This window comes from Symphalangus syndactylus, chromosome 6 (genome assembly GCF_028878055.3).
Source record: "Symphalangus syndactylus isolate Jambi chromosome 6, NHGRI_mSymSyn1-v2.1_pri, whole genome shotgun sequence".
Taxonomy (NCBI): domain Eukaryota; kingdom Metazoa; phylum Chordata; class Mammalia; order Primates; family Hylobatidae; genus Symphalangus; species Symphalangus syndactylus.
This window is the reverse complement of record NC_072428.2, coordinates 22,171,082-22,194,340: the sequence shown is the minus strand read 5'-3', so window position 1 is coordinate 22,194,340 and position 23,259 is coordinate 22,171,082. Positions and strand designations below refer to the sequence as shown.

General features: G+C 44.7%; 1 protein-coding gene across 1 annotated transcript in view; it reads left to right on the top strand.

The window, feature by feature from the left end:
- Positions 1–2,864: 2,864 nt before the first annotated feature.
- NAT10 (N-acetyltransferase 10) overlaps positions 2,865–23,259 on the top strand; it is a 41,343-nt gene continuing 20,948 nt past the window's right edge. The window contains exons 1-11 of the mRNA XM_055281950.2: positions 2,865–3,103; positions 5,538–5,660; positions 6,069–6,160; positions 9,360–9,531; positions 11,016–11,138; positions 13,110–13,171; positions 15,445–15,559; positions 15,661–15,768; positions 19,733–19,866; positions 21,043–21,136; positions 21,592–21,690. Coding sequence (XP_055137925.1) covers positions 5,553–5,660; positions 6,069–6,160; positions 9,360–9,531; positions 11,016–11,138; positions 13,110–13,171; positions 15,445–15,559; positions 15,661–15,768; positions 19,733–19,866; positions 21,043–21,136; positions 21,592–21,690 — 1,107 coding nt within the window. The 5' untranslated portion in view covers positions 2,865–3,103; positions 5,538–5,552. The remainder of the gene's footprint in view (positions 3,104–5,537; positions 5,661–6,068; positions 6,161–9,359; positions 9,532–11,015; positions 11,139–13,109; positions 13,172–15,444; positions 15,560–15,660; positions 15,769–19,732; positions 19,867–21,042; positions 21,137–21,591; positions 21,691–23,259) is intronic.

The window sequence follows — 23,259 nt, the reverse complement described above, 5'->3', positions numbered from 1 at the left end:
TGAAGAAGTGCTACTGGTGTGAGGAGAGGAAAAGGTTTATAAAAGAAATCTGATAGCCTCATCTTCTAATACATTTCTCAGCCTCTACTACTAATATCCTACTTTTAACAAGCTGTTCTGAAGCCTAATCCAGTTACATTAGCAGTACGGCTGTTTTGAGTAGAGGCAGTGGAAGATCAGCAGTTTTGTTCCTGATCATCTAGCAAAGGCATTTGTGTATTATTGCTTACTTGGAAATACCAATTTTAAGTACTGTATTTAATAGGGAGACACACTGTATTAAGCAACTGAACTAAGGCTTTATTCAGCAAATTAGGGTATCCTTTGCCCAGCATCATGCCAAGCACTAGGCATTTAGTGGTGACAAAAATTACTGTGGTTTCTGCTTTCATTCAACTGTCTAATCACACTGATATGACACCAAAGTGTAGCAAATGCCATGATGGAGCAATGTGGTTGATGGTAGATATTAAAGCCATGACTGAGTGTATACCCTAGTTAAAATGATCAGGGGAGACTTAACTGAAAGGGGTAATTGAGCTAGATTTGAAGGATGAGGAGTAGTAGACTAGTCAAAGAAAGGGAGAGAAGAACATACCTACACATCTGATCACCAGTGACTGAGAAAGTTATCAGGATCAAGTGGAAAGAGAAAAGACTAGCAGAGTTACAGGTTAGAGAAACAGGTAAAGGCTACTATGGACGGCGTAATAGTTGTATCCCACGTTTTGTCTCTTAAGAACAGTTGCAAACTATTGAAGGTTTTAAAGCTGTGTGTTGGGCTGGGCGTGGTGGCTCATGCCTGTAATCCCAGCACTTTGGGAGGCTGAGGCGGGTGGATCACAAGGTCAGGAGTTTGAGACCAGCCTGGCCAATATGGTGAAATCCCGTCTCTACTAAAAATAGAAAAACTAGCCAGGCGTAGTGGCATGCGCCTGTAGTCTCAGCTATTCGGGAGGCTGAGGCAGAAGAATCGCTTGAACCGGGAAATGAAGGTTGCAGTGAGCAGAGATTGCGCCACTGCACTCCAGCCTGGGCGACAGAGCGAGACTTCGTCTCAAAAAAAAACAAACAAAAAAACTGTATTGTTTGGGGTGGGGATGGTGGCTCACTTAATAAAGTTACCATTTAAAGAACATTCAATGCAATGAACAACATCTATGGACCAAGAGATGGTAAGCAGGCTTGTTCGAGTGGCCCATGTGACAAATGATGGATTCCAACTTAAGGTGCGGATGTGGTGGTGGTGGTGAATGGAGTCTATAGATTCCCTATGTCACTGGTCACTACTCAGTATCCTTTGCTGATTTCTCCAGGTCTTGGATGTCAGACTTCATCTCTAGCTGTATTCTTCCCTGGGTGATCTGATTCAATCCCATGATTTTGAATATGATCAGCATTTTAGTCCTGAGTACTTCTAGGTCCCAAACCTCTCAAAACTCATTCAATATCTTGATACGAATCTCTCAATATTCCAAGTCAACTCCTTGATTACCCAACACCAGTTGTTCATTCATCCAGTTGCTCAGAGCAAATGTTTTGGGTGCCATCTTCAATTTACTTTTATAACCTGATTCTAATCCTTAAGTGAGTCCACGTGGTTCTAACTTGAATATCCAGAGTTATCTAATACCTCTAATCACTACCACGACTACCATCCTAGCACAGGTGACTACAATAGCTTGTAATTGTTCTCCTTTTTTCTACCTTTGCCTTCCTGTGATTTAGTTTTTGCATAACAGGAAGCCTTTTAAGAGGGCAAAGCAGATTTTCTCATTTTCCTGTCCCCCACAAACTCCAATGGTTTCTCATCATGACTAGAATTAAATTCTATATCTGGCCCTTCACTTGCCCGCTGCTTTGGCCACACTGACTGCTTTGCCAGGACTACTTCCCCATCTTGGAGCTTTTGTATGTACATCCTTGGCGTGGGGAAGCTTTTCACTCAGATATTCTCAGGGCTCATTCTTACTAAATTTCAGATCCTTGTTCCATCCAGTGTCACCCAGTCAGAGGCCTTCAGTGTTCGCTTCTAAAATAGTACCCTTAGTCACTTTACTCACTGGATACTTTCGCTTAATAGCATTTAAAACTTAACCTAGAATTAACCACGAGGGGCAGGAACATTTTGGTCACTATCCCTTGTGAGCAGAATAGTGCCTGGGCATATTGACATTCTGCTGAACTAAAAATTTCATGATGGATGTTGGATTAAATGGGTGATGCTGCTGATGACATTAAAATTGTAAGTGTATATCTGGGGAAGGGGTTTGGATTCAGACATTTGCGGTATCCAGGAGGAAACATCAAGCAGTTGATAATGTTTTTTGAAGTTCAGCGATCTGCCCCAAAGTCAAGAATGCAACACTATGTATAGGCTGTCCTTGTAGTCATGTTCTTGGAGTTCACTAGAAGCCCAGGGGGAGTAATTTCATTTGACGACCATATGCAGGCCTAATGGGAGCCTGCAAAGTACAGCTGCCGCAGTCATGGGTAGATTACAGGATTCCCATCTGTAAGATCAGTACTGTGGGGGTGGAGGGCCAAGCGAGACCAATAAAATAGGTCTGTTGGCCGAGTTTCCTCAACTTACGGGGATCGGTTAAATTGAGCACAAATCGTTGGATCCGTCGCGTCTCGCGTATCCAGGCTGACGCTGAAAACCCTGGACCTACGTGGGCAGGCCCTGGGGTGCGGACATCTATTTTGCCCTTCTTAGCCAAGGTACCTTAGTTGGGATATGAAGCGTGAAAAGGCAAACCGCACCCAACACCCTAGCTACCGCGAGCAGTGGGACTAAAATGCGCAACCGCAGTGGACAGCTAGGCCTCAGCTCCGCCTCTGGTGGCTTACGTCATTACTCAGCGACAGCCTTGAGGAAGGTCCCTTCTCGCTCGCCATCGCTGCGACTTTAATGCGCTTGCGCACGTGCTGTCTACCAGTGCCTGAGGGGGCGCGTGCCGCGGAGCCAGGCTAACTCCGTGACCCGGCCACCAGGCATCCGCTAGGGGCAGTCAGCTGTGCCTTCTCTTTCGGAGTTGTTCCGTGCTCCCACGTGCTTCCCCTTCTCCACTGGCTGGGATCCGCCGGGCTCGGGGCGCAGGTACCCAACGCGGGAGGGCCGGGTATGGATGCCAAGATCGGTGTCTGTGTTCTTCCTGGGCCGAGAGGGGACCGGCCTCAGGATGAAGGCTCTGCATCCGGACGGATACCTGGCCTACGCCGACTGTCCTCCACTCCTCTTTTGGGGCGCTCCAAGATAACAGAATCACCTCTCCAATACGCAGCCGCTCTCGGCGCGTGCTTCTCGAGCGTCCTCGAGGATTTGCGTGGCTCGATACCCACCCTCTAAGTGCCTGTAACTGGGGAGTCGGGGTGAACGGGTGGGTGACAACACTTGCTTTCCGTGGAGCTTGTCCGCAGTGCCTGGCTGCAGCTATGGGCATTATACTTAGGGTAATCTGATTCCAGATCCTTCCACGTTCTTAAATCCTTCACTGTGTACATTCCTTTATACTCTGTTCAGCAGTCACATTCAGGACTTGGTTTTGTTTGCCAGTGCACCTAAAGTGGTGCCTGCCACATAGATGTTATGTGTAGATAGACAAATGAATGAGTGAGTGAAAAATAATCATCTCCTTCAAGGTCTTCCCAATCCAGGCCTTCCATGACAGCTTCAGCCCGTAGTAATCTAAGCCCTTCCTTCATCTGACGGGGTCCCTCAGTATAGCTGTTTTTTTTTTTGTTTTTTTGTTTTTTTTTTTTTTACATCTAATTTTACCTGTGTTCTTGTTCCTCATCTCATTCTCTTAAATACCTTCTTCAAGAAGAATGCAAGCTTGAAGTCAAGGGCCTTGTAGTACTACTTCTGGGGCTCCCACAGTAGCTAGAGCAAAAGGCAGCCCCCGTTAATTAGTTGTTGATTGATTTTTGCGGGATCTTTATGTGGCCGGCAACACAAGGTTTACAAGTTGAGAAGATTGGTGAACTGGGAAGAGCTCAGGCTTTGGAGTCAGGAAGACTTGAGTGTAAATTCTGTCTCTGTCGTTTTTCTGCCTCGGGATATTTGAATTCTTTATACTTTCTCCTTTACTTATAAATTGGGGTCCTTGACAGTGACTTAGTGTTTTATAGTAAGACATATGCTAAAATCTGTTTGGACTGGAAGGTTAGAAGGGACAGTTACGGTATGGTAAGTTTCAGTAAATGAGTTGTATGTTTATAATGCAGTAGGTACTAGAGTTTCTAAGTAGCATGTCACTTTTACATCTAAGCATGTTACTTTTACAGTGATATTTCTGATGTTTTTTTGATGTATTTATTGTGATGATGCAGTATTTTACTGTAGGTAATACAGAACTTTTTTTTTTTTTTTTTGAGACAGAGTCTCACCCTGTCGCCTAGGCTGGAGTGCAATGGCACGCCATCTCGGCTCACTGCAACTTCCGCCTCCCGGGTTCAAGTGATTCTCTTGCCTCAGCCTCTCCTGCAGCTCCACCACCACTCCCGGCTAAGTTTTGTATTTTTAGTAGAAACAGGGTTTCGCCATATTGGCCAGGCTGGTCTCGAATTCCTGACCTCAGGTGATCCACCCGCCTCGGCCTCCCAAAGTGCTGGGCTTACAGGCGTGAACCACCACGCCCGGCGAGAACTTTTGAGGTCTGTCTAAGGCTTCAATATCGTTTTCCCTAAAATGAGGAAACAGTTGGTCACATTACATCATGGAATTATTCATTGATAGTTATTGATTTCCCTGACTTTATTAGTAACACGTGAATTTTTTAAGATTCCACAAAAACGAATAAAAGTCCCACCATTCAGAAGTAGCTACTTTATACTTTGGTATTTCCTTCCAGTCTTTTTTTTTTCCCTTTGTTATGTGTATGCATAAGAAACGTTATCATACTTTATTCTGTCATGATCCTGTCATAAGCATCTATATCCATATCCTTAGTTATTAAAAATGCTTGGCCGAGCGTGGTGGCTCATGCCTGTAATCCCAGCACTTTGGGAGGCTGAGGCGGGCAGATTGCGAGGTCAAGAGATCAAGAGCATCCTGGCCAACATATGCGCCTGTAGTTCCAGCTACTTGGGAGGTTGAGGCAGGAGGATTGCTTGAACCCAGGAGGCAGAGGTTGCAGTGAGCTGAGATCATGCCATTGCACTCCAGCCTGGGGACAGAGTGAGACTCCGTCTCAAAAACAAACAAAATGCTTTGGATATTTGGATATACCTTTAATGTATTTTAGTCATTCTCCTACTTTTTTGAATATACAAGTTTCTGACTTTTAAAAAATCTTTAATAGAGGTGAATTACAGGCTTCCCAGGCTGAGGGAAGGTTTTCTCACCTCCCAAGCCCAAAGTTTCCTGAGTTTAAAACCAGAGGCTGATGTCTTCCTATGGAGCTCTTAGAGGGTTAAGTAAGACAATATTTATAGATATGCTTAGCACAGTCCCTGGTCCCACAAGAGGCAGCCAGCTAATGTTCCTTAGACAATCTAGTGCACATGGCCAGTTGTGTTTCTTTCTCTTTTAGTAATAATTTTTCACCATGCATCGGAAAAAGGTGGATAACCGAATCCGGATTCTCATTGAGAATGGGGTAGCTGAGCGGCAAAGATCTCTCTTTGTTGTAGTTGGGGATCGAGGAAAAGATCAGGTATGACCTGGTAAATGCTTCCTGAATTACTTTTTATCTTGTCCAAAGAATCAGCATGTTTAAGCACTCTGGTGTTTCAGGACATAATGGCATTAAGATCTCTTTGGCTGGTAAGATGTCTAGTGGGAACCTTTCTTTATTTCCTGGAAGTGGTAAATTCTCTGTATTTAGATTGATTAGCGGACAAGCTAATACCTTTTGAAGCCTGGGGTGGTGGGTTGACCACAAGGTTAACTGTATGTGACCTGGCTTCTAGTCCAAACCTGGTCATTGCTCGCCTTGGGACCTTGGACACTTCCTTTCCCTGGCCCTCAATTTAGTTTCCACATCTGTCAAATGAGGTCTTAAGCCTGGCAATCTCTGAAGTCTCTTTTGTGCCTGAAATTCTGTGACTTTTTTGTTTGGCAGGTGGTAATACTTCATCACATGTTATCCAAAGCAACTGTGAAGGCTCGGCCTTCAGTGCTGTGGTGTTATAAGAAAGAGCTGGGGTTTAGCAGGTAAGCTGGGCTCTTCATGTGTTTTATCCAACTTACAATTCCTGCTCAGTTAAATGCCAGGAAATGATTCCTTCACATACTTTTTAAGGGTCTTTAGTGGAGGTGCTATTTCTGAGGACAAATGGAGCTGATATCCTTTCTTCATTCCTGAAAATAAGTTTCAAATCATTTTCATGCTTTTTAAGTCACCAATCCAATGCCTTGCCTTCTGCATATGGTTTTCCTTCCTGCTTTTCTAGGCTGATTAAGCCCATCTCATTGCAAGTTCCTTCAAACTGTGTTTCCTACCTCAAATTTATTCCACTTTTCACTCTTTTTCTCCCCTTCTTTCATGGAGGGGGGATATGCCTCATCCCATGTCCAAGGAAAACCCCTTTATGTACCCTGTGTCTCCTCTCTCACCTCTTTCAGGACCTGTATTGTCTTTCCTCTGCTGGCCACCCCATACCCTTTGGAAACTTTCTCCTTCCTGTAAGCATGCTCAGATTTTTCTGTTTTCAAAAGCTGATTACTTACATACCCAGATTTCTCTCTCAGGTTAGCATTTCCCCCCATTTTTATTGCTATATACCTTAAGACAGAAATCTTTTGCACTTAGTAGCCACTTTTGCAGTCTGGTTTCTGCTTCTATAATTGTGATCAAATTGTGCAGTTAGACATCCCCAGCAACTTGATGCCTAATGTGTCAACTTTTCTCTCTCTTTCTCCTCCTTTTCAGAGCTCTGCCTCTTCTTCTACCAGTTCACTGCCATATTTGACAGTTGGCTATTTGAAGCTGTGGTAGTCAAGACTTTTAGTCATAGATAACAGGCTTTCAACACAAACACAATTTGGCACAAAGGGATTTCATTGAGGTATATGGGATATTTCCTGGAATCCAAGGGGATAAGATTTCAGCTCTGCTCATGGGTGATCTAGAGTCAGAGTGCTAATGCTCCCAGCTCAGTTTGTCATCTCGGCATATCTGCTTTATGCAGACCAGCTTTCTCACTGCAGACCAGCTTTCTGTTTTCTGTTGCCCCCCTAGCAGAAACAACACTTGCGTTTTCCTTGTTTCAGGCCCAGCCATGTGGAAATCAGACTTTTTCCCAAAATTCTGGTGGAAAGATGCCCACCCCTGGCTAGAGGAGGGTGGGGTTAGTCATAGCATAATAGGAAGTTGGAAGTTCTACCTACAACTTTGTGTTTGGAGAAGTTTGGGATGGGGTAGGTAGTGCTGTTCCTTGGCAGATAACCACCATGGCATCACCTCAGAAATAGTCTCCTTTTTTGGCTTCAGTGTCTTTACTCAGACCACCTTCCAGAGCTCTTCTCTTTCTCTGGATCTTGTCTCCTTACTCTAAACCTAGCTGGCTTGTGCGATTCTGTCCTTGAACCTCTTCTAATTTCCAAATGTGCTCATCTCTCATCTGACTTTGAAAGCCTGTCTCCAGCTCTGGCTGCTTTATGCTATGACTAACCTCCCTCCTTTTCTTTGCTCATGCTGTCTCCTCTGCTTGGAATGCCACTTCCACCTCCCTGATATCACCTATTGAAATCCTCCCTGTTTCTCAGGGCCTGCCTCCTCCATGAAACTTTTCCTGAGCCCCCCAGTCATACCTGGTTGTTCCTCTACCTTCCTCTGCACTTGTCCTTCTCCTATAATGCTTGCTAATGGATGCTTTTCTTTAGGGTGGAGTCACATACTGTGACTTACATTCATTTTTTTTCTTTTTCTTTTTTTTTTTTTTTTTTAACTTTCAGGTGATAAGCTCATTCAGTTAGGAGCCCTCTCCTATTTATCTTTGTATTTTCATATTTTCAACTGATTTAGCATGTTTATCATAGGTACTCAGTATACATTGAGTTGGATGTGTTGTTTACAGGCTCTAAAATTATTTTAATTTAAATTAATACCAGAGGCTAAACTTGCCCCTGTCTTGTGGTCTTAAAGTGAAGGGATTCTGCCTAAAGGAAACCAGACAATCATAAGAGCCTTACTGTGAAATGTGAAAAGTGCAGAAAACCCAAAGATGAAAATAAAAAGCATCTCACTGTGTAGGCATTGTCAGCATCTAGGTGTATATTACTGGTATGTAGTTTTGAACCATAATTGGTATTCTGTTGTATATACTCTCATATTTAGAGAGGTAGGCATTTTTAATACAGATTGAGAATAAGGCCTGTTGCCTATCCCAGAATTTTAAGTTTTTAGGGCTTCTGGTTTTCAATATTTTTCATTTGGCAAATATGAGATGGGTGTGGAATTAGTTCAGAGTCTTCTGGGCAGATTTGCCTTTTGAATTTAAACCACCTGGCCTCACTTCTAAAAATCTACTTTTGTACCTCTTATAGCTTTTCTGCCCCAGCCCTGTCTTGCTCTGGCAGAGCATTGTGTTCAAGCTAATGCCTGCTTGTAAGTCATGGGCTTAAGGCCTGAGCCAGAAGGGACAGTGGAGATAAACTCACCCACTGCCTTGGTTCATAGATGAGGAAGTGGAGGCCCACAGGAGGAAAGGCCTTTGTTCTAGCTATTAAGTTAGAGAACTATGGTAAAATTTTGATCAGCTGTAATCCTCCATTCTAGAACATTCTACTTCTCTCTTTTGGTAAAGGAAAAGGTAAGTAGCAGCTGGATATGCAGGGTTTTTAAGACCAAAAAAAATTCAGGAATTCCTTAGAGATGTCCAGATTCCATTCTGATCCCTGTGTCCTGTATCATTATTGTCTTATGTAAGACCTGCCCTTGAAGACATAATCCCACATTCTCGGGGAGGAAGTCCTCTAGGAAGGATGAATAAAGTAACGTGCCATCACCTTGTCTTTCCCGGGATCTCTGGGGAACAGCACAGTGTAGTTGAAGCATTGGCTTATGACTGAGATAATGAGGCCACTCAGGTTTGGTTTCAAGCTCTGGCTTTGGACAAATGTGAGGGTTAGCTACCCTATTACCCATCTTTTAAAGCAAAGTATTTGCTCAAGGTCACAGGATAAAATAGCAGAGTTCACACATAGACTTATCACTTACTCCAAGTCCTTAAGCACTCTAATGCCTCTCTTGCCTCTCCACTGCCCTCCACCTGAAGTGGGCCTCACACTTCCAAGTTCCCTACTAGCTCTGAAAGTCTAAGTGGGTGATCACTGAGCCTTTCCCCTGGTTCCAACTCTTTAGCCGCTCTGGTTAACTGGCTCTCATGGGATTGGGGGCGTGTGATTGCAGTCACCGGAAGAAAAGAATGCGACAGCTGCAGAAGAAAATAAAGAATGGAACATTGAACATAAAGCAGGATGACCCCTTTGAACTCTTCATAGCAGCCACAAACATTCGCTACTGCTACTACAACGAGACCCACAAGATCCTGGGCAATACCTTTGGCATGTGTGTGCTGCAGGTGGGTGGCTTCCTCTAGCCTGCGATTGAAGTCAGAGTCTTGAGGGTTGCTTGGGTTGCCTGGCTTTCCACTGGGAACAGATGTACAGTAAGGAGAGGACAGTCCCATGTTCCCTATCCCCAAGCATTATTAGTGGAAGTCCCGGCCACTTTCCAAAGTACACTTGGTCACCTACCCCGTATAAAAAGAGAATTTTCTACCTAAATCAGCACTTGTCTAGAGACACCAGAACTGAAGTTGATGCGTTATTATAACTGGTTCTAACTAGCTAAAGCTGATAAAGCAAATGCCAGAGACTTTGAGTGCCTCTAGGACCCCAGGTCCTTATTGGCATTCACCAAAGACTTTTTTGTCCAGTGAGCAATGGGACTTGTTTTCCAACCGGATACAGACCAATGCACTTAAATGTCCTGTCCAGAGTGCCTGAGTAGCATACCCACCATGAAGTCCCCTCTCCCCTTTTCTAGCCCTTAAAAACCCCGCACTTTACCTCTCAGAGACTACTTGGTGAATTTCTGCACTGGTGTGTATTCTCTTGCCTGGCAAGTTAATAGACTAAGTTTCACTTTGTGTGTGTGCATGTGTGTGTAAGCTCTGGTGGTCTTTGTTTTATTCGTTGTTTCTTTGATTCCTGTGCCACCTCCCTTCCCCATTCTCCCAGAAAAAACAAGACAAAATTAAGCACAAATCCCCACATTTTTGTGTGTTTATCATATACACCTACGACTGTGCCCATTATTATGTCAAGTTACATACCTCGCAAAATATGGGTTGTCTCCTATACTGCTGGCTTGCATCTCACCTTGGAGGCCAAAAAAGAGGGCATTATGCCTCATTTTCACCTTTACTCAGGGAAATGCCCTGGGTTATCACTGATTGGTAGGGAGTGGTCTTCTACTTGCTGCCATGATCAATTGCCTGAATAATGACTCCTGTGAGCAGTAGCTCCCCCATGTGGTATAGTTTTGTCAAACAGGTTTGAGCTATAAATGTCAGAAAATGCAAGATGTTTCTGAAATTCAGGTATGAATCAGTGAAGGTTGGAAGATTTGTTTCCACATAGGATTTTATCAGAGACATTTTTGACATATAAAACTAACAATGTCTCTAATAAGAGACCCATTTTTGGCATATAAAACCAGGTATTCGTATATTCGAGGGTTTGGCCCTCTTCTGTGGTACCCCTGTGTGTGTATCCTGGGAAGTCAAGGTGGGAACAAGTATGGTCTTGGCTTTGTGCTCTGAAGTCTTCTTTTTGCCTTATCACCTGGCTTTTGGGTAAGAGTCCATTGGGTTGGGCCGGGCGCGATGGCTTATGCCTGTAATCCCAGCACTTTGGGAGGCTTAGGTGGGTGGTGAGCCAAGATTGTGCCACTGTACTCCAGCCTGGGCGACAGAGCAAGACTCCATCTCAAAAAAAAAAAAAAAAGTCCCTTGGGTTGCTATTCTCATGACCAGCTCTTTCTAACGCCCCCTTCTTCCAGGATTTTGAAGCCTTAACTCCAAACTTGCTGGCCAGGACTGTAGAAACAGTGGAAGGTGGTGGGCTAGTGGTCATCCTCCTACGGACCATGAACTCACTCAAGCAATTGTACACAATGACCATGGTAAGCATCTGTTTTTTAACTTAATTGTGAGGGTTCAAGTAAATCTGTTTTTGCTGTGTTCTGCTTTCTTTAAAGAATTCCTGTTGGGCAGCTCCAGTGAGTAGTCAGCACAGCCTCGGGCTAAGAGCTCTTTGATTGTAACTAATGAAAAAATCACTACAGTTAAATCTCAGGGTCCATGAGTGTGCCTAGGAATCTCCGAATTTCACCTTTGTTTTCAGGCACTTGCAAATTCTACACCAGTGAGATTCAGATATGATACAGCTTTTATGTAGTTAAATTTTCTGGAATGATATTGTACAAGGAGAAATGCCAGTGCCTAAATTTGTGTATTGCAAAAAAAGGACCATGTGTAGACTCCTCACTGGCCCTTATCCTAATGGATGACTAAGGAACATTTGCTAGTTGTACTCCCAGTTTGGCAAGAATTTCAACTCCAGCAGAGATTGTGCTCTCCCAAAGCAAAAGACACTGACTGAGGACATGGTGAGGAATTAGGGATATGTCTCACCTGATGCAGAGCTGGTCTCCTCACTCTGTCAGCGTTGCCAAGTCAGTTTTCAGAGGCAAGTTTTAAGTCATGCCCATGTCCAGCAGCTCAGTAATGGTGGTTGGATTGGACTTAGGGTTTCCTGAGCTGCATTTATCTGATGAAATGGACTTTCCTCAAATCTTAGGGGCTGTTTCCTGTCATTACTTCTCCCATCATCGCTTGCACTACAGCCCTTTTGGCCTCCTCAAATGTCCTCAGACATACCCGGCACACACTCATGCGAGGGCCTCGGCACTTGCTGTTCCCACTGGAATGTGCTTCCTCTGGACCTCTGCCTGACTCGCTTGCTCATTGCATTCAAGCCCCTGCTCAGATACCACCTCATCCATGTGGTCTTTCCTCACACCCTGTTTGTAGTAGGCAGCTCCGCCTGTCACTCCTTAACCGGCTTTATTTTTCTTCAAAGCACTTGACAATTACCTAAAGTTATTATTATTTGTCCTCCTGTACTAGTCTCTAAATTTCACTGGAGGGCTGAGCACAGTGGCTCATGCCTGTAATCCCAGCACTTTGGGAGCCTGAGGTGGGCGGATCACCTGAGGTCAGGAGTTTGAAACCAGCCTGGCCAACATGGTGAAACCTCGTCTCTACCAAAAATATGAAAAAAAATTAACCAGGTGTGGTGTGCACACCTGTAATTCCAGCTACTAGGGAGGCTGAGGCAGGAGAATTGCTTGACCTCAGGAGGCAGAGGTTGCGGTGAGCTGAGGTCACGCCATTGCACTCCAGCCGGGGCAACAGAGCAAGACAACGTCTCTAAATAAATAAATAAATAAATTTGATTGGAACAGAGAGTTAGTTTTCTTTGCTGTTGCATTTCCATATCTTAGAAGAGTTCTTGGCATTTAGTAAGCATTCCCTAGATATTTGAGAGTGAATGAATGACTTTGTGCTCACATCAGTTTGTTCTTCCTCTCCCTCTTACATAGCTACCTACTTACCCTTCAGGCCTCAGCTTATCTCAGAGAGGCCCTCCCTCACTACCCTGCATAAGTGACCCCCACTTGCTATCTGTGCAGTCTATATTTCATATGTAGCATTTGCCAAAATTTGTATTTATCTACTAATTTTTCTTCCTCTGTCCATTACACTCCAAGCGCCATGAGAACAGAGGTCATGCTTTGTTCATTAGTGTATACACAGCGTATCTGGCACACAGCATGCCAATTTTATGAAATGAATGAATATAACAGGATGCTAGAAAAAATGTGGAAAAGTGAAAGATTTTAATAAGCAATGTTGCATTCAGTGTCTGATCCCAGTTTCAGCAATTACCATTTGGCACAGCAGTGTGTGTAGGAGTGATTTTGTTTCCAGCAAGATTGCCCATGTCTCCTTGGATAGAGCTTTGTATTTGGACCCTGGTCCTCAGCACTGTTTGCATGCCTTTGTTAATGGATGTTGTGTTTCTTTGTTAGGATGTGCATTCCAGGTACAGAACTGAGGCCCATCAGGATGTGGTGGGAAGATTTAATGAAAGGTAGGTCTATAGTTCCTCCCAGTTGTGGGGTAGCCACATTGGGAGGGATATTTTTATCTTGGACTCAACTGAAAACTTTGCTTTTATATTGGAGAAAGTAGTACAATATTCCAAAAATGATGAGATTGTTGACAATAGCAGCAGTTGTGAGACTAACTGGAAGCAGTGAAACGTGGTAGAAAGTTGGAGCCAGGAAACCTCAATTCTGTCTTGCTGCTGGCCCTGACAGCTCAGTTAAACCAGGTTACTCTCTTAGCTTACTCATCATTTAAAGGAGTGATTTTTCTGGATCACTGTTTCCCAGAAGATATTTCATAGAGCACTAGTTTTTCCAAACTTTTTATTATGAATATGACATATTGGCATAGTAAAAATGGTTAAGATAAATATGGGAGGGGGGGTGAGATGTAATTAGAGGCAGAAAAAGGTGACAAAATGTTTCTTCTGAGCAAAGGAACACCCATAATTTCAAATATGGTGTACAATTTGTTATCTGAAATTAAATTTGTATTTATTTATTTTTATTTTATTTATTTTTTTGAGACAGAGTCTTGCTCTGTCACCCAGGCTGGAGTGTAGTGGCGCTATCTTGGCTCACTGCAACCTTTGCCTCCCAGGTCAAGTGATTCTCCTGTATCAGCCTCCTGAGTAGCTGGGATTACAGGTGCCCGCCACCACAGTCGGCTAATTTTTTGTATTATTATTTTTTTGAGACAGAGTCTCGCTCTGTTTCCCAGGCTGGAGTACAGTGACACGATCTTGGATCACTGCCACCTCCGCCTCCCGGGTTCAAGCAATTCTTGTGCCTCAGCTTCCCAAGTAGCCAGGATTACAGGAGCCCACCACCATGCCTGGCTAATTTTTGTATTTTTAGTAGAGACAAGGTTTCAGCATGTTGGCTAGGCTGGTCTTGAACTCCTGACCTCAAGTGATCTGCCCCCGTCAGTCCCCCAAAGTGCTAGGATTACATGTATGAGCCACCGCGCCTGGCCATTTTTTGTATTTTTAGTAGAGGTGGGGTTTCACTGTGTTGGCCAGGCTGGTGTCGAACTCCTGACCTCAAGTGATCTGCTCACTTTGGCCTCCCAAAGTGCTGGGATTACAGGCGTGAGCCACCGTGCCCGGCCATAGAACACTAGTCTTTTAAGAGGGAATATGAGGAGGATTTGGCCATATATGTCTGGGAAACACCTATACTGTTTTTTCCTGTATGAAGATTTACCCCAGCCTGTTGTAATCTCTGAAAAGTCTCGCAGCAGCAGGGACCTGTTTAACTGATTGTTTCCCAAATTTATTTTACCACGGAGTTTTTTTGGGGGGTGTGGGAACACCAGTTAGCACCCTGCGAAACACCTTAGGAAATTTTGACCTAAATCAGTGGTTCTCATCTGGAGCTATCTGGCCCCCTGGGGACATTTGGCAATGTCTGGAAATGTTTTGATTGTAATGACTTTGGGAGGGTGGTGGTGGGTGCCGTGGGCATCCGGTGGGTAGAGGCCAGGGATGCTGCTGAACAACCGGTGGTACACAGGACAGCTCCACACCAAAGAATTATCTGATCCAAAATGTCAGTAATGCTGAGGTTTAGAAATCCGAGCCTTGATGAACCCTGGGGGCCTTTCTCATTTTAACCATCTGTGATGCACTAACTCAGTAGAATGAGCGGATCAGGAGGAGCAGCTGTGTGCTACTGAATACAACAGAAGCCTATGAAATCCTTTTCTTGCAGTGGGAGAATGTTTGAATTTTATAGTCAAACACATTTTTTTTTCCTGCATGCAAGAACGTTTGTATTGTATTTCTTTGGGGAGCTTTCCTTTCCCCTTCTTCCTTTTTTTTTATTTTTCCTAGTGACAGAAGATGAATTCATTTGTGTTTTTTCCCTGTGTGACTGGTGATCATATGGGGGTTGGGTTTGGAATTCCCCATTTAAGGATGGCCTGAAACACCTCAGTGCTAAAGAGCAAGCCTGGGAGGATGAGGGGAGGGCCACGTGGTGCAGGGAATAGGGGCGGTCATGCACAACAGGAGGGCTTCTAATTGATCTCCTGGGACGAGTCCTTGGTTTTCTGATTTGCTGTATAAAAGTATGTTCAGGTACCTTGTGGAGGAGGTGCTGAATCATCTCACACTGCTCTCCAACTGGGTTTTAGCTTTTTCTGGCTTTCTTAGAGACACTTGGGGCCAATTAATTTTTTTTGAAGAAAAGTTATACTCTGTATAGACATTGCATGCCCTCCCCAACACTTCATTGCAGCGGTTTTGTATCTCAGGTTTATTCTGTCTCTGGCCTCTTGTAAGAAGTGTCTCGTCATTGATGACCAGCTCAACATCCTGCCCATCTCCTCCCACGTTGCCACCATTGAGGCCCTGCCTCCCCAGACTCCGGTGAGTCTGTGTTGGGGTCCAGGAATCTGGGGGAGGCTGTATTTTCTGTGTTGTTCCTCCTGTGGCAGTGACAGACCTTCCCCTTCTCCTCTCTCTGGTAGGATGAGAGTCTTGGTCCTTCTGATCTGGAGCTGAGGGAGTTGAAGGAGAGCTTGCAGGACACCCAGCCTGTGGGTGTGTTGGTGGATTGCTGTAAGACTCTAGACCAGGTGAGTGTGGCGCTCAGAACTTCCAGCACAAAGGTAAAACATAGCATACGGAGCGCAACAGAAGCCAAGGTACGTTGACTCAAGACCCAGACCCTCCCTGGAGAAGGGGGATTTTCCCCTTGCTCATACTCGTGTGTGCTCAGCAACAGTAGGGCTATTTCATGCTGTCTGGGTTCCCGAAAGAAGTCTAGGGATTACCTCCCTCTAGTCAGGGGACAGATGGAGCAGATGAATTATTATTATTATTATTATTATTACTATTTTTAAAAAGATGGAGTCTCACTCTGTCACCTGAGCTGGAGTGCAGTGGCATGATCATGGCTCACTGTAACTTCGAACCCCTGGCTTCAAGCAGTCCTCCTGCCTCAACCTCCTAAGGTGCTGAGATTACAGGCATGATCCACTACAACTGGACAGATTACATTGAAAGAGGAATCCTCTCACCACTTTTTCCAAGAGAGGGCAATATACCTGTGTTCTTCAATTTCAGTTAAGTTTTGATGATATAAAGGTTTTTGCCTACAGCTTATTCAGAAGTGAGAGGAGAACTTGAGGCCCCTAGTCTGGTATTCACCCTGGTTCCAGTGTGAGGCCTGATGAGGGCCCTCTGGGGTGATATGTACCTGGTCTTTGAGTGCAAATAGCAGGCTGGGTGAGAGCTGACAGGTTGCATTTCTGTGCTCACCGAGGTGGTCTGCACTGGTAAACTTGGCTTCCCTGGTGGTTCCTGGGCCATGATGGGAACTGACTGGGCACAGCCCAGAGGTCTTTGAACTGTCAGGTGTGTTCAGGGTTCTAGGTCAGCCTGAGCCAAATGAGCAGTATGGGTCGCTGCCCTTGAGAGGGAAGATAGCTGCAGCGACACCTCCCACTTAGGGCTGAGTCCCAGCGGGCTGGCTTCCCTTTTCATTCTGGAAATATGATCAGCAGCTACATAGCTCTCTATGCAGCTCCGGCTGCAGGCCCTAGGCTTTTTTGATTCACTTCCTGGTACCCTCTTTATCACAAAAGAGGAGGAGTGAGTGATAGGATAAAGCAGGAGAAACTGATTCTAGTTAAGTAGTGTTATAAGAAAACAAATGGCCTATGACAAAAAAAAAACAAAACAAAAAGTTAATAGAAAAAGAGTACATAAAAAAATAAGAAGTGGTTTCCACTTGGCAGTTTCACTCTGCAGAAACAACTGCTATTAACGGTTTATTATGTATCCTGCTGCCTCTTTTTTCATGCACATAAATGAATTAAATGCGAAGGGGTCATACTACGGAGTGTAAGTGGTCCCCTGTTAGACATCCGAATTGATTCCAGCATTTCCACTGTTAGAAACAGTGCTCTTAGGGGATTCTTACAGATAAGTCTGTGGGCACTATATTTAGGATACGTTTCCAGAAGAGAAATTGCTGGATCAGAGGTTGTGTGTATTCAAATGGGTGTTGTACCAGTTGATGGAACTATCCAGTGTGTGGAAATGCCTTTTTCCCTACACCCTTGCGACAGTGATTCATAGTAAACTTGTAAGTCTTTACTAATCTGATATGAGAACATAGGACCATTGTTTTAATTTGTGTTGCTGCTTTAATTAGGAGAAAGGAGGGTACCTTCTTCATACAGTTGTTGGTCATCTGTTGTTTTGTTGTTGTTGTTGCTGTTGGCTTTTTGTTTTGTTTTTTTTTGGTGAGCCAGTCTGCTTATTTCCTCTGCCCACTTTTTAGTTGGATTTTGGCCTTTTTTGTATTGGTTCTTCATTTTAGGATGCATTTAGTCTAGATTTGGTACCATTCTGTTATGTCATTGGATTTTTCAGAGTTTATAACTTCCATAATATAAAACAAAATGGTAAAATACAGCCTTCAGGCAAGGCCAAGTTAAGTAGGACCTGGATTCCCTTTGAGTGTTTTCATCTGGAGAAACTCTGGCTTCCTGAAGGCTCTCCCTTTCCATCTACCTTGGCCTGTGTCTCTTCAGTGTCTTCTTAGCATCATTGCCTAGGCAAGCATGACAACTTCCTCAGGACCATCTGGCCTTCTTCCCACCCTCAAACACCTATTCCCAGCACAGATCCAGCTGAGGAGCAAAGTTTGGCCCCTAAGTAGTTAGTGGCTCCTGTCCTTCAGTGTCACTGGCATCTTGCTTTTACAGGCTCTCCTCTAGGCACTGGGGCCCAGCAGTAGACAAGAGGGATGCACCTGCTTCATGGAGCTTGCCTCCTAGTGAGATGAGACAGTCAGTAAATAAAAGACATGAGCAGATCATGTGGTGAAGCAGAAGATGCTACATACAATGGGAAGAAAGAAAAAGTTGCAAAGAGGGATAGGGCATGCCAGATGAGGGTGGGGTGCTGTGGTTCTACATACAGGGGCAGGGGTGGCCTCATGTAGGAGGTGATTTTGGAGCCAAGCTGTGAAGGAGGTGAGGTGAAGAAACAAGCCCTGTGGCTCTCGGGGAGCCAGTGCTTCAGGCAGAGGGAGCAGCATGTGCATGGGCCTGGGGGAGGGGTGTCCCTCTGGTGTCCCAGGCCTGGCAGGGAGGCTGAGGGGCTGAAGCAGGGTGAGTAGGGGTGGAGGAGGAGATTTTTGGAGGATCTTTCAGGCCACTGGCGGGCTTTGGCACTTACTCTATAACAGATGGGAGCAGTGGAGGCTTTTATGCCCATAGTCTCCTTTCAGCACAGCTGCCAGAGGCATCCCCAGGCTTCTTTTTAAGAGGATCATCTGGCTGCTGTGTTGAATATAGACTGGTGGAGTGAGGGTGGCAGCAGGAAGACTGATCAGGAGGCTGCTGTCATGATAGAAGAAGGATAGGATGGTGGCTTTGAGCAGAGCAGTAGAGGAGGATAGTGGTGTAGGTAAGGAATGGTAGGATTTTATATATGTTTTGGAGGTAACAGGATTTGCTGATGAATCAAGTTATCAGGGAAGAATTGAGGAGGCTTTGGCCCAAGCAGTTGAACAGTTAACTGAGATGGGGAAGACTAGGTGGAGGAGGTTTGGGGCAACTTTAGGTGTTCAGTTTCAAGTTTGAGATCTGTAGTGTACAAATGGGAATGTACAGGAACCAGTTGCATGTGTGTAAAAGTCTGGTGTAGGCTGGCTGGGTGTGGTGGCTCACGCCTGTAATCCCAGCACTTTGGAATGCTGAGGCGAGCGGATCACGAGGTCAAGAGATCGAGACCATCCTGGCCAACATGGTGAAACCCCGTCTCTACTAAAAATACAAAAATTAGCTGGGCGTGGTGGTGTGCGCCTGTAATCCTAGCTACTTGGGAGGCTGAGGCAGGAGAATCACTTGAACCCAGGAAGTGGAGGTTGAAGTGAGCCGAGATCGTGCCACTGCACTCCAGCCCCTGGCAACAGAGCGAGACTCTGTCTCAAAAAAAAAAAAAAAAAAAAAAAAAGGTCTGCTGTGGGCCAGGTGCCATGGCTCACCCCTATAATCCCAGCACTTTGGGAGGCTGAGGGCGGGTGGATCGCCTGAGGTTAGGAGTTGGAGACCAGCCTGGCCAACATGGCGAAACCCCATCTCTACTAAAAAACTAGCTGGGCGTGGTGGCAAGCGCCTGTAATCTCAGTTACTCAGGAGGCTGAGGCAGGAAAATGGCTTGAACCTGGGAGGCGGAGGTTGCAGTGAGCCGAGTTCGCACCATTGCACTCCAGCCTGGGCAACAAGAGTGAAACTCCATCTCAGAAGGAAAAAAAAAGTCTGATGTGCAGGGAAATGGTCCAGACTGAAGCTGTAAATTTGAGTTATCAGCATCTATTAAAAATTGGTACCAAAGGCCTTGAGACTGAAGTGAGATGACCAAGGGAGTGAGAAGTCCAGGTGCTGAGCAGTGCTTTTTGGCCTGCAAGAACTGCCGCCCTCTTATTTAGCCTGGCATCAACCTCACTTCTCCACAGTGATGGTGATGAATGGTGGAAACTTGGGTCTTTCTTGGAGTTCACCTAATATGTTTCTCTTTCCACAGGCCAAAGCTGTCTTGAAATTTATCGAGGGCATCTCTGAAAAGACCCTGAGGAGTACTGTTGCACTCATAGCTGCCCGAGGACGGGGAAAATCTGCAGCCCTGGGATTGGCGATTGCTGGGGCAGTGGCATTTGGGTAAGGGGATTCAGTCCCCCATCTTTAGGAACTCTGGGCTCTAGGGGGGTAGTGTGCATGCAGGGTTGGAGTCAGAGGACTGGTATGTCACGTTCCTAGTTCTGAGTTCTGAATGGGTTCACTGTGTGATTTCTCTAGGTCTTGATTTCCTGCCAGGAAACAGCAGCACTGTTTCCCCAACCCACCCTAAAGGTGCATGTTTACTTGTGTGTACACACAGACACACATATATACCAGGGCCTTTGTAATCACTATTTACAGTTGAACAAACATGCAGAGGCAAAGAAATGGGAGTAAGAAACTTTACAACTCTCAGGGCATGAGAATGTGTATGACCAGCCTTGCTGACTGAGAAAAGTACAAGTTTGACATTTTAATGGTTTTGATTAAAAGAAGCTTTCTTTGGCTCTGAGGAGCTGGTTTTAGGTGTGATGTTAGTTTCTGTTCTTTTCTACTGGGTTTGGAAGATACATGCAACTGCCAATAGAGTATGTTCTTCCAACTTCTCAGCCATAATAATGAACCTAGAACTTACTGTGTTTGCCTTCGTGCGTTATCTTCCTTGGTGCTCTTTAGAGCTCTGTGGGCATTTTATAGATGAATCAACTCAGGTTTGGGGAGTTCCAGTGATTTACCCAAGACCCCCCAGCAAGTCAGTGCTGTTAGAGCTGGGGCTTGAGCTTAGCTCCTGACTCCTTGTCCTTCGTTCTTCCTGCTGGTCTAGCTGTAACAGTCAGCCTCTTAGCCATTAGCATCTGCTGTTAGCATCCTTTATACTCAGCAAGGCAAAGCTAACTTGGAGGTTAGCTTTGGCCTAGGCCTGAGCACCGATTGAGCTCCCCAGCTTCACCATTTGAAAGCCTCAGCACAGCTAGTGATGAGCATGAAACTACTTCTTGTAGCAGTGCACCGGATTGGGAAGCAGTCTGTCTGTTCTGCACACTGAGGGCGTTGTCTCCACAGTGCTTCTAAGCAGTTTGCTTTCACAGATGTTGGTAGCTAAATGTCTGGAGTTGCTTTACTTTCCTTCCCAAAAGGTGTCCTGACTTTTTCCCTTGCTGTTACCTCTGGTTATCACCTTTGGGACAGGAGCAAACAAAAATATTTTCTTTTTTAAATTGTTTCTTTAAAATGTTCCTAATTTCTTAAAAATCCTTCTTTTATTTTGTTCTGTAGGTACTCCAATATTTTTGTTACCTCCCCAAGCCCTGATAACCTCCATACTCTGTTTGAATTTGTATTTAAAGGATTTGATGCTCTGCAATATCAGGTAGGAAATTTGGATTAAGAATTTTTATTTTGGACCTGGTGTGGTGGCTCACGCCTGTAATCCCAGCACTTTGGGAGGCCGATGCAGGCAGATCACCTGAGGTCAGGAGTTGGAGACCAGCCTGACCAACATAGAGAAACCCCGTCTCTACTAAAAATACAAAATTAGCTGGGTGTGGTGGGGCATGCCTGTAATCCCAGCTACTCGGGAGGCTGAGGCAGGAAAATCACTTGAACCTGGGAGGCGGAGGTTGCAGTGAGCTGAGATCACGCCATTGCACTCCAGCCTGGGCTCAAAACTCCATCTCAAAAAAAAAAAAAAAAAAAAGGATTTTTATTTTAATACAGTGCTGGGTTTAAATCCAAGTGAAGTCTTTAGAATGCTTGCTTACTTTCATAATATTTAGTTTCTAAAACTTGTTTCTAAAGTTTGTCATTGGTTTGACTCCCCACCAGGAACATCTGGATTATGAGATTATCCAGTCTCTAAATCCTGAATTTAACAAAGCAGTGATCAGAGTGAATGTATTTCGAGAACACAGGCAGACTATTCAGGTGAGGCTTGTTCTCAGACCCTGATGTGCAGGGCCAGTGTCTTGCTGTATTTAACTGTCTCTAAGATGTTTCCTGTTATAGACATGTATGTCTTGTGTAATTGCATGTCTTTTAGACAATGGTGGTGTTGTATGCTAAACCTGTTCCAGATTTTCAGCCCCTTCTAAAGAAAAACATTCAGCAAACTAACAAATATATGTAGTTAGATTGAAAAGTTGTGTTTTTGTCCTTTGAATATGGAATAAGTGGGGTGGAAAGTATGCTGATTAACTAAAAGAGAATCTTTCTTCTGACATCAGTTCTAACTTTGCTTAGTTATTGCAGTTTTTGAAATGTTGCATCTGTAATTAGAACAATAACCTTACAGGTTAAATGAAAAAAAGAACTTTGCAAAATGTGCTCTGAATCTGTGGTTTAGCCAGTGGCCTATTTTCTTTTTTAAACAGTGTTTTCCCAAAAGTTCTAAAAATCTCTAGCACTCTGTAAGCCTGAATGGTCTGCACTTGTCCAAAGGCTGCAGTTTTGCTAAATCTGTAAGAGAGGCATGAGGTGACGGGCTTACAGACGGACTGAGACTAATGGGCTCTTACTGGAGGAGGTTCATTGATTATTTTTGGAATTGGGTTGGGAAGTGAGCCAGGTGAATTTGGCAGTTTATACCCTAGCACTTTATGCCTGTCAAAGCATATGTATATGCATGTCAAGAAGTTATACCTTTTTATGAGAGGCCAGATTATAAACAATGTTAAGTGTTTATGCCTTTTACCTTAATTTTTTCTTACTAGTCTCTTTCTAGAATCTCTTCATTCTGTATATTTCTTCTCACTTTTGCTTGATTCCCCCAGCTGGGAGGAGGAAAGGCTGCTGTTGGTGAGGGTCAAGGCTGCAGGCAATGAGAACACGGAGACCTGTTAAAACTCAAGAAAAATACACAAACCAAAGAAGGAAAACATTTCCCTGAAATACCCTGCCTCGGGCCTTGCTCCTTCTTGAATTTGTAATCAAATACTCTCTCATATTACCAGAGTTCTTTTGTCTCCAGTGTGAGCACAGAGGAGGTGACCTTACTTTATGAGACTCCATTTGTGTTCCTTTCAAGTCTCTCTTTGGGCTCAAGATTGAGAAAAAGAAGAATATTAGATAAAAGTTGGCTTCACCTCCCCTGGGGGGCTGCTTTCTGCTGCTTTTATGAGATGCTTGTTTAGTTTTTCCGTTGAAGAATCCAAGATCTGGGGCCCTATTGAGGATGTACATTCTGCTGCTAGAAATGAGTGGGGTTGGCCAGGCATTGTGGCTTATGGCTCTAATCCCAGCGCTTTGGGAGGCTGAGGTGGGCGAATCACTTGAGGTCAGGAGTTGGAGACCATCCTGGCCAACATGGTGAAATCCCATCTCTACTAAAATTTTAAAAACTTAGCCAGGCATGGTGGCATGCGCCTGCAATCCCAGCTACTCGGGAGGCCGAGGCAGGAGAATTGGTTGAACCCGAGAATTGGTTGAACCCTGGAGGCAGAGGTTGCAATGAGCCGAGATCACACCACTGCACTCCGGCCTGGGCGACAGAATGAG